This window comes from Parasteatoda tepidariorum, chromosome 9 (genome assembly GCF_982258835.1).
Source record: "Parasteatoda tepidariorum strain Cologne lab strain chromosome 9, Ptep-v5.0, whole genome shotgun sequence".
NCBI lineage: Eukaryota > Metazoa > Arthropoda > Arachnida > Araneae > Theridiidae > Parasteatoda > Parasteatoda tepidariorum.
The window spans coordinates 22542518-22553598 of record NC_141763.1 but is presented as its reverse complement, the minus strand read 5'-3'; the positions used below and the strand labels follow the sequence as shown (position 1 = coordinate 22553598).

Genomic DNA, 11081 nt, shown 5'->3' with positions numbered 1-11081 from the left:
CTTGTTAAATAATAGGATTTTATGCGAAAAAAATTGTAGAAAGCATTAAATTGTTCTATAATTTTTTCGTTATCTTATTTAGATACACTTTTCATATTAAGTAAATCAAACTTACTCAAATTTTTTTTTTAAGAAAGAGTCACAAAATTGTTTTTTATAACTAAATTTTACATAACATAATTAATTTACCTTAAATAAAACATTAACGTCACATAACTTATGTTAGTTTACAGATTAGGGCTTTTGACATTAAGTCAAATCATTATGAATGAGTGATATGGAACTACACTTCCAAAATTAGATATTTTTTTAATGTGTTCACATTAAAAAAATATCTACATTAAATCAGGAAAAATATTTCGAAACGATTTTACGTGTTTAAAGGAAACAAAAATGGAAAAGAATAATTTCGTAAACTTAACCTAACTTACTTATTTCTCAAACAATCCCATACTTTTTGGTGCATTCTAGTATTTATTTATTTTTCTCTTCAAGTGAGTAGTTTTCAAGTTAATTTCGAAAGACTAAAAAATGAACATTTTTTCAGTTTTTGCTGTATTCTGCCTACAACTGAGAAGGCAAGCTTTTAATCTTTTCATTAAGAAATACATTAAAACAATAAAGAAAAGTTACAGCTTTTTACAAGTTTCATTCAGTTGTTGAACCTTTTTTGAGCTAATTTTATGGTACTGAAAGAGGCTATTATTCAGTTGTAAAATCCCATTCTAGTACCCAGTTTAATGCATTTGCTTTTTAACATACAGGAGTTGACACAAAATGTCTCTGTTTACGCAAATCCCCAAGTTTTTGAGCTAATTTTAATGTTTGTAATAATGAGGAAAGAATGTTTTGCTCATGTAAATCAATGTTCATTGCAACCTGGTAGCAGAAGTTACCTAGTAAATCGATCCTCACGAATCTAAATTTCTCTGCTACCTTAGAGCATATACAGTGCTCTATGCCGGTTTCCGTTACAGGGATTATGAGTATTATATTAGTAACTTATCTTTTAATTAGTTTTAAGGGTTAACGCGATTCATAGTCTGGGATCATATCTATGAACCCATTTCAGACATTTTAGTTTTATTCTGAGCCTAGTACAATAATTTTTTAAGTATCACATATTTGTGTCATAATTTTCCAAGTTTAGGGTTTATTTTTTAAAAAAAATTATAAAATAGCAAACTTACTTGTAGTTAATTTGATCCTCTCTTCTTGAACAAACTAAATGCATTTCGACAAGCAGTTCTTATCCATTTCAAAGCACGTCGTTTCTTTTTTTCTTTTTTCAGTTTGGTATGATGCTCTGTGTTACAAAAAGAAAAGTATAACGCATACTGTCAAAAATACTTCTAATCAGTAATTATATTGATATTTTATTTTTATTCCATAACTGGCGTTGAACAGCCGATCCAATTTTGAGTTTACAACTATCAATGCACAAGTACGTAGCTTTGTCATTTTTAGCCCAACCCAGGGAACTCTTGGATGAAGCATTGGGACAAACTAGCCTTCGTTGAGGACTATTTGACGAAACTAGCCTGCATTTGCGTAATATAGAGAAGAAAACCAAGAAAACTTCTCGTGGTTAGCTTGGAGGCAGGGGTTGGTAATAACCCAGTATCCATCTACCATTGAGGATATTTCACATCAGCACTGTGAGAAGGGGCAAAATTTCTGTCAACGCTGGGATTCGAACCTGGGACCTCATTGGGAGGCGAGAGCTCTATCCCTTAGGCCTTCGCTGTTCTATGAAAATATTTATTTATTTATGACAAACACAAATCGTTTTGTCATGACAGCTTTTACGTTATGTTTTTATTGTCCTTTTCAAAAATAAAGCCGAATAATATAAACATTGACCGTTTGATTACTAAAGAAATAAGAAAGAGTTATGAAATATGATTATTGGAAACACTTTGCTGTTTCAGCGGACAATTTATCTTGTTTTGATGTTTTACGCCTCTCTTTAAATAAGATTAGATTTCGATTGTGTTTTTATTTCATCCTCGTTGAAATTACTATTTGCTATCCCTAATGAAGAGACTTCTTTGCTTTTGGCATAAATTAAAATATTTAAATTAATTGCAGAAAGTACGGGACACCTTATGAACTGCGTATATATAGAATTAACTCTCATGCGTTATCGCAATCTTAAATTTACACTTAATGTGGATGGAACAGATTTTATTTAAGCATAAAATGGTTTTGCATGAAATTATTAATCACATTTGCAAATTACTTATTGATTACGTGACCTTTATAAAGATATTTTTAAAAATGTATACTTCCTACAACGGAGGAAATTTATTTTAATTAATTTACTTGTAGCAGAAATGAAACTTATACTGAAGTTGCTGAGAATCAATCAATTCCCTTGGTAGCTAAGAAAAAGTGTGCTCATTCATCAGCAATCAAAAGCCATAAGGTCAAAAAGCCTCCTCATGATTTCTTATAAGTAGCCTCCGCAGACTATTTAAGAAGCGAGTTGGTTGTACGCAAGAACCCAATTTCGGTTTTAAGAGTGACTGAGAGAAATTTAGCATATGTATTTGAGGATTGAATCTGTAGTGGTAGACAAATAAATAAGTCAAACCAATCATATTCGTGAATTAAACAAATTTGCTACCACTTTCTTATTTTTACTAGATTTTCTATGAAAGGGCTTATTCGTGAACTGGTTTACCATCATAGTGGTCTGATCGGACTACCTATAAAAAACCGTGAGGAGGCTCATTATGTCTTTATTTATACTTAGGTAATTAAATTTTACGTTTTTCGATGTCAACAAAATTGGTTGAAGGAAAAGTGTTTGTTTAATCTTGTTAAGCAATTGAATGATGCATTTATTAACAAAAATGTTTAAAGAAAAAGTGTTTGTTCATATACTTGTTTTAAGAGTTCTCACCTTTATGGACAATTGTTACTTCATCAGTGTTTATCCTCTTACTGTCGATAGGTTTATCCACGATAGATTCTCCGTTTATCACATTCATATTCTCCGATTTGCCAGTTTTCTTTGTGACTGTTTCGTCATTTATGTTTTTGTCAATCGAATTTCTCTTTATGTGCTTCGCTATGCTCTCCATTTTAATACGGAGATAGTTCATTTCATCTGTCATTTCAATCATTTTAAGAGAAATGAGATCCATTCTTTTCTCCATGAGATCCATCTTTTTCTCCATGAGATCCATCTTTTTCTCCACTGTATTATCACCAATTTTTGTCTCACTCTGTTCCTTCTCTAATTCGTCAATATCAGTCGGTTTCATACCATTCACCACTCATTCTCTGATTTGATGCTCTTGACGTAAAGAGTATCAGACATCAGAGTCACCATCTCTGTTCCTGGCATACTTTGATCATCCGTAGATTTATCTACAACAATCTCACTCATTTTGGATTCATTCACTTGCTTCCAATCAGTTTTTGGCGTCTGTGGCTTTTCTGCATCAATATTTTCAAAGATAGCAGCAACCTCATCTACTGATGAATGCTCAATACGGAGCGTAGGCTCAGTGTTGTTCGTTGGAGGTGTGTGTTTAGCATCTATGTTCTCATGAAAGCTGTTATCATCTTTGTGGAAAAAGTCATGCATCAAAGCTTCACAAGCTGGTAGTCTATGTGACGCGTCAAAAGTTAAAAACTCTTTCATGAATCGGAGAGCAAGTTTCACATCTGTCTCAGGCAGGTCATCAGCACTGAAGAATTTTGTTATTGGCCACAGTAATTCATTTTCCTACAAATAAAGTTAAGAAAGTGTAGCTATTATACATTTAGATATAATTATAGTTGTTAGAAGTTCAATTTACTTTAGTTCTAAATTTAGGAAAGTCCTATGGACTTCTTGTTATATTTGTCCGATAATTTATCACATTACATTACATATCCTTGCTGAGTGAGTTGAAAGAAAGATAAGTTTGTTTTTCAGACAAACAGATAGGTATATTCCGAGTAAAATAGCTAAAGTGGTTAAGTAAATGCCAGGTTTACGATACTTAATCGTGGATGTAAATTGGGAATTTACAATTAGTTAGATCGGGTTATCAATGACTTAACTATGTAAATATGCATACACTAATTTGAGGATCTTAAAGTCAGAAAATGTTAGAATTGACAAAAAAAAATTCAAGATTGTGACATCAAAAGACAGCTTTCAGACACCTTTTTTCAATCCTCGTGTAATTAAGGTGTAATTATGATCCAATGACATGACATCACAATTTTGATTTTCTACGTAAGGAATGACTCGCCCGTTTTGGTCACAGCACTACCCTCATGCGAAGTCGAGCTGTTTATACGGTTGAACAGTTTAACGAGGACCAGTACAGCACTCCCTCCATCTCTTCGCAGACTAATCAAAGTGGTTACCCAGTCGCGACATAGGTGATTTACTGGGAACTATGTCTTACGGTCAGTCCGCTGTGAGACTATACATTATGAAATAAAACTATACCTCTAATAGGTTAAGTACTGTAGTATACATTTCCTTTCTCTCGTCCATGGATGCCGTATTTGTAATGGCGAAACAACTAAGTATTTCCATCGTCAGACAACCGAATGCCCACATATCTATTCTAGTTCCATCAAGGTTTTCTCTCCCTTTGGACAAGACAACTTCAGGTGGTTGGTATACCAGTGGCATGCCAATTTGGTGTCTACAACAAAATATTTCCTCTGGTTAATAAATAAAATGCATTTTTTTAAAACTTTACAGTGCTAAATTATGTTAAAATAGCTAGATTATAATATTAAAACTAAGAAAAAATTCTATAAAATTAATCTTGAATGTTTTTTACAATTAAATTAAATTTTTTACCCTTGCTGAAAGATCTCTTTTATAGCAGTTACGAATCAAAACCAGAAGTTCAGTTTTATCCAAAGTCATTTAGAGCTTATTGATAAAAGTTTAAATAAATGCACCAAAAAAACAACACAAAATGAAAATTCATAAAAGTTGAAATCTCTGCAAGTGTTGCAGAACATTTTCTACAACTTAATATTACAGTAACAAGAAAAAAATCCTCTAAACCTTGCAGTTTTTGAATGGTGTTGTTTTCCTAAAATATTTCCTGGACTTTTTACTCAAATGCATAAAAATTCTCGAAATTCAAGTGAACTTTTTACGATAATTTTTTTTTTTTTGCTGTCCCATTTCCAAAAGCTGTAAAAAACCTAGTACCATTGAAGCTATATTATACATCTATTTTAGTAAGTTAAGTAATTATTACAATGGTATGCATAACCAAAATATTCGTATAACTGAGCACCACTGGTGTCAGTAATAAATTGGCAGAGTAGTTCGTTTTAAATGCTTCCGGAAATGCAATAATACCTTTTTTGTTTTCCCCTTTTATGAAACAAAGCAGTTTGGTATTTTAGTTTCTGTGCAATCTTGCTTTGAGGGTGAGGCATAAAAACCTCTATTCATAGTTCCTAAAACTGTAATAGCAGAGATGCAAACTTGCACCGCTTTAAGGAAATATTTCTTCGAGTGGTAAACATTTTCTCTTATTCGTGTGTTAATAAATTTTATTTTAAAGTTAAGTTGCCTACCACTATATTTAACAGTATCTATTCAACCTCAAATCATTAAGTTGTAAATAATGAACCTGAATTAAAGCATAACATTATTTATAATCTTTAGTTTAGAAAATAATTATTTCAAAATACAGGTGTTGTTATTTATAAACATAACACGATTCTTTTTTAAACATTCAATTTTAAATGCTCTTGGAATCTCGTATACGTTACTAGTTAAAATAAATAATTATGTAGAACTAATTTTGAATACTTATATATATAAATTATAAATAATTCAGTCTAAATCAAGGAAATCGTTTGAATATTCTTAAAGAATGTTTTTTTAAATAAATTTTTAAAAAAATTAAAGATAAAAATTAAACTCAAATTAGTGTTTATATCAATATTTTTTTTTTAATTATGAGCTACCACAGCAGAATAATCATCTCTCCCTTTTTAAATACATTTAATAGCAGAAATAGTTAAATCCTTTCATTTATGAAATAATAACTAAAAAGCTTAATGCGTACTTATGGAGAGGTTTTTTAGACTCCCTCAAGAATGTGAAATCGCACAGGAGTGCCGAATTTTCATCTGATATGAGAACGTTGTCCAGTTTAATATCAAGATGGCAAGCTCCATTAGAATGGAGATAGTCCAATCCTTGGAGCACATCTTTCAGCCAAGTCTTCACGATATTGTAAGCTCCCTTGCATGGAATCAAGTCTTGAATGGCGCCAAGCAATGTGGTTGGATACACTGGCATCAAGAAGACAAAAGTTTTTTGTCTCTCTAATTTGTGCATACCTATCAAGGAGACTAAGTGGGGATGGCTCAGATTTTTCCACAACTCAGATTCGGCTTTTGACACCATCTCGTAAGGCACAATCTTTACTGCCAGCTCAGATTTACTTAAGGGCTCTATCATTCTGAACACTTGTCCAAAGGAGCCTGATCCAATATAGCCAAGGCTAGTATATTTTCTCTCTCTTTGCAATATTCCAATTGCTTCTTTAACACGTTCAGCACGTTTATCATGTGAAGTTTTTTTCACACCTCTCCACATTTTAAATCTTATATTAAATAAATACGCTTTTTCTAAATTTATTTGAATTCACAACATTTGATTTCAAACAGCTCAAATGATCAAGATGGTACAAATTACAATAATAAGAGAATTTCATTGTTGATTTAAATGCACACAAGATTTGTAAAACGAATCATTTTGATTATTGGACAACCATTGTTGAAATATATTTCTAAATAGCATTGTTGCAATTGCTTTTTAAATTAACATTTGAGTTTATATAATTTTTTAAGTTTGGGCTATTGCCTCTAATACTTTATTTAAACTCCTTATAACCTTTCTATATCGCTACAAGTTTCTGTTCTAGTTTTTTGATGATAAAATTAATAGTAATTAATAATTATAAATTTACACAGTAACAGCAAGAAAAACTTCACAAACTCAGCTCTTTTCACAGTTCCTGCATTGTATACTTTTAAAAAAATTTATTCCAAATTAAATTTGTCGCCAAAATTTAGAAAAAAAATCATTTAAGAACATTTAAAGCTAAAATTATTTTCCTAGCATCAAAAATTAAAGTTTGTTTTTCCTCTTGAGTTTTAAATATTGTCTCAAAATTTTAATTCATTCATTTCATTGTAATTTTATGGTGTTTCAAAACTTTTATACGATAATATACTATAGTACAATATAATTCGTGGTAAAAGAAATGTATAAATAAACTCTCTCAAAGTTGTATTTACCTTGCAAAATTTCTTTTACTAGCACTGTAACAGCACTTTTCAAAATATTTCATTTCAAAACAGTAAAGTAGCTGTAGCATGCAATCAAGAGTTTTATAAAAGAAAAAAAAATTCTATGAAATAAATTATGCTGAAAAAAATATGAAATTAGATTAATAGTGAAATCTTTTCCGAGTTTCTAAGTGCGCCATTTTTCTTTTTTACCAAGTTATGAACCATAAAAATAGCATGATCTTTCAACGCTATGTCTTAAAAACTAAACTTATTGCCAAAATCAATTGCAATTTTTCAGCTATCTTATTAAACCAATTTTTTACGATGACATCATGTAATGAAAAGAAGATTATAAGTGTCTCGATCTTGAATTAAGTAAATTGTGGATTTGATCGCGGCGAAAATTATAAAATATTCAAAGCGAGTTCATAAATTTGAAAGAAGCATACTTACAGCTGAATCAGGAAAATACAGTGTAAGTGAAAACTAAGGAACCATCTCTAAATAATGTCACACAATTTTTTTTTAAATACACTCTATAACAAAAAAAAAATCGACGCACCAAGAACGCACTAAGATGCGCAAAATCGACGCTTGATCAGGCTGGAATGATGTCGACTGGGGACGTATAGTCTTCAGCGACGAACCCTGCTTCCAACTGTGTCCTGACGATCATCGAAGACGTGTTTGGAGACTCACAGGGCAGAGGGGGGATCCTGCCTTCACTATTGCACGCCACACCGGCCCTCAACAAGGCAGTATGGTCTGGGGTGCCATTTCCTTTGACAGTCCTTTGACCCTTTGGTTGTCATTAGAGGTACACTTACTGCACAGCGGTACGTCGACGACATCCTAAGACCTGTTTTTCTACCATTCCTTTTGCAGCGCCCTTGGCTGGTTTTTCAGCAGGGCAATGCCAGACCACATACGGCACGTGTTGCTATGAACTGTCTGCAAGCTAGTCAAACTCTTCCTTAGCCTGCCAGATCACAAGATCTCTCTCCCATCGAGCATGTCTGGGATATGATGGAAAGGCGATTACATCGGGCACGGAATGTTGATGACCTCGTACGACAATTGGATCGAATTTGGCAGAAAATACCGCAAGAGACCATCCGGGAGCTTTATCGGTCTGTGTCACGCCGTGTGGCAGCTTGTATCCAGGCTAGAGGCGGGTCAACACCTTATTGAACTTGTTACTGTAACTCTGCAATAAATTATTCAATTGTTCTGAAATTTTAATCATTTACTATTCCGTACATTGTCTTCATATCCACCAATTTTCGTTTCAATCGGACAACTCCTTTTTGGTGCGTCGATTTTTTTGTTATAGAGTGTATTTTTGTTCCCTTTCTCCCTTTTGTCAGAGAGTGTCATACTTTTTCCCTTTGTTACAAGTCAGGTAATATTCCATAAACACATATTTTAAATTGAGGAACGAAGCACAACGTTCAAGTATATTTCAAAGTATATTTTACGTTTTGATATCCGTGTTTTAATGAAACTGAAGTATTAGTAAAAAATGCTGTGAATGTAAACCATATGTTTTGGAGTAGGATTCCATAATAGTAAGGAACTTTATATTAGAAAAGCGTTGATGTTAGGTAGAATTGAAATTAATAAAATAGACAGAAAATAGCATTTAGTAAGTGTTTATTGAATAGACCCTAATACAGAAGAGTTGTATGCAATTATTGAAGGGGATTACATAAATTTAGTGTCATGTGTTTGTCTCTCACGATGTGAGCAAATCTGGTAGCTGAGTTAGTGGCACTCCGGTGATGTTTCCTCTTTGGTGTGTACTTTCTCTTGGGCCTGACTGGGCAGCCTGTGAAACAGGCCGGGTGTTCTTGTATGCAGTTCACACATTTCGGAGAGTCACTCTGAGGCTTGATGCATGCTGGCTTATCGTTGAAGTTTCTCTGGGTGCTGCCAAAGCCTTGGCACCTATCGCACTGGATTTCGTGGCAGCCGCCACGAAATCTTTCCATGCGGACAGATGTGTCTAGAAGTCGCTCGACTTTGAAGATGTCCCGGTGTTTGGGTTCGTCGGTCAGGATCACTAAGTAGAGGGGGGGGAGCTTAAGTTCTTAGCCCCGCCTCTTCTTCATCTACTCTATTTTGAATGGCCGTAGACCGATATCTAGAAGATCTCTTTCGAGATGGTGAATCTCGATATCGGCCTTGAGTCCTGGGATGAGAACTTTTAAGTTTCTGCTGGTGGGCTGCAGAGTTTCTATCTGTTCAGGAATTTCAGCTGGTGTCTCGACGGCTGCCGGGACTTCAGCAGTGGTCTGATCTAGGGTGGCTTTCTCCGCCTCTGGTTCGGGAGCTATCTTTTTATCCGGGTAGAGAAGATCACTTTCGGGTTCGGAATCAGGATTTTTAGTGTCGCCGGGTTGACACTACCCTTCTTCCTTTTCTTCTTTTTCTTGGTTTGTTTTTCTACAGATGTATCAGTCTCTGGGTTCTCGTTCGAGATCGGCTTATCAATCTCTGTAGGGTTCTCAACTGGGACTGGTTCTTCCAAATCCATAGAGGTTTCAACTGGTGTTGCAGTCTGTTCTACTGTTGATCAGAGTTTCATTATCTACGTTACTCAATTAACTTGACTTGATCTGGTTCTTGTTGAAGTACCTGCACGCGGTAGCGGGCACCCAACTTCTTCATATGGATTAGGCTAAATGGCGACTGAGACTAATGGCATTAAAGAAAAAGCAAGGATAGTTGATTACTGAGTAGTCTGCTGCGTTTGCAAGTCATATTCGGTCTGCGTTTGCAGGTTTCTCACGGACAAAATGAGTATTACTGTGATGTCGATAGCAATTGAGTATGCGTTACTCAATATGAATTGAAAATAATATTTCAACCAGGGTTTTAAACACATAGTGGTAGAATTGCAATAAGCCTGAAGAATTTTTGAAGGTATGGATTTTTTTATAATTTTTTTTTTTTGGGGGGGGGGGAATTTAGCTTTCTTCTTATAGCGAAAAATGTAGTAATTAAGGCTGTTGCAAAAAGCAGAGTGTAATAATAAATCAAAACAGGAAAATGTTTTCCTCAGTAATGCTCGAAAAGTCACTTTTCTATTGCAAACTGGGATTTTGATTAACGGGCTATGAAATTCCGATATAAAAAATCCACGTCATTTTTTAAATGGTCGTAAGTGTTAGATCTACGTCTCATAACTCCGCCCACTTTCCAGCAAATTATGCTTTTATATTCTCTTTTCAGAAGGTGTTTGCGATTAGGACCATTGTATTATGTTTACCGGAAAGTTCTGTCCGTGAAAGTACCTATACCTTTATACATTTTTTTTCTGAGCATCTGCCAATTTAATGCCTTTATCTCATTCATCTGTGTGAAAAGTTCGAAGAATTCGGAGCGAAGCTCCGTGAGATGTTAGGGGAAGAGAGTTTTTTTTTACTGGAACTAGTTGTAAACAGTCATTGGGATGTCCGTGAAAGTATACGCTTCCTCTGTAATGGAAAGGATTATTTAATAGAAGAAATAGTAGGATTTTTACCCTTTAACTTTATGGTAATATTCTATCTTGAACAGACACAGCATATATGACGCAAAAGAACATGTGCGTACTTATTAAAATTTGTAATGAAAATATCCAACGGGACAGTAGTACGTCTGATGTATACATTTAAGGTAAATGCCCCACCACCTATTTTTTTAAAAGACACATTTCGCCCATTGTACTGGAACATGAGTTTCGCACGGACAGAATTTTCTGCTAATCCTAATATTAAACTTGTTCACAAAAAAAAGCCTTTTCCCACCCT

At 33.9% G+C, this 11081-nt stretch overlaps 1 protein-coding gene across 1 annotated transcript; it reads right to left on the bottom strand.

The window, feature by feature from the left end:
* Positions 1 to 3277: 3277 nt before the first annotated feature.
* Positions 3278 to 6589, bottom strand: LOC107439597 (cyclin-dependent kinase 1-like). Its single transcript, XM_087151280.1, has 3 exons — positions 6054 to 6589; positions 4457 to 4658; positions 3278 to 3739 (listed from the first exon to the last, which is right to left on the bottom strand). Exons 1-3 carry the CDS (start codon positions 6587 to 6589, stop codon positions 3278 to 3280), a joined length of 1200 nt encoding a protein of 399 aa, XP_087007406.1.
* Positions 6590 to 11081: the final 4492 nt, after the last annotated feature.

Excerpts from the sequence above, each read along its gene's own strand:
- LOC107439597 (XM_087151280.1), bottom strand. The coding sequence starts at position 6,589 with ATGTGGAGAGGTGTGAAAAAAACTTCACATGATAAACGTGCTGAACGT. Across the intron at positions 4,659-6,053 it reads TCTAAAAAACCTCTCCATAA|ACACCAAATTGGCATGCCAC; the intron begins GTACGCATTAAG and ends ATTTTGTTGTAG. Across the intron at positions 3,740-4,456 it reads CAGTACTTAACCTATTAGAG|GAAAATGAATTACTGTGGCC; the intron begins GTATAGTTTTAT and ends CTTTATTTGTAG.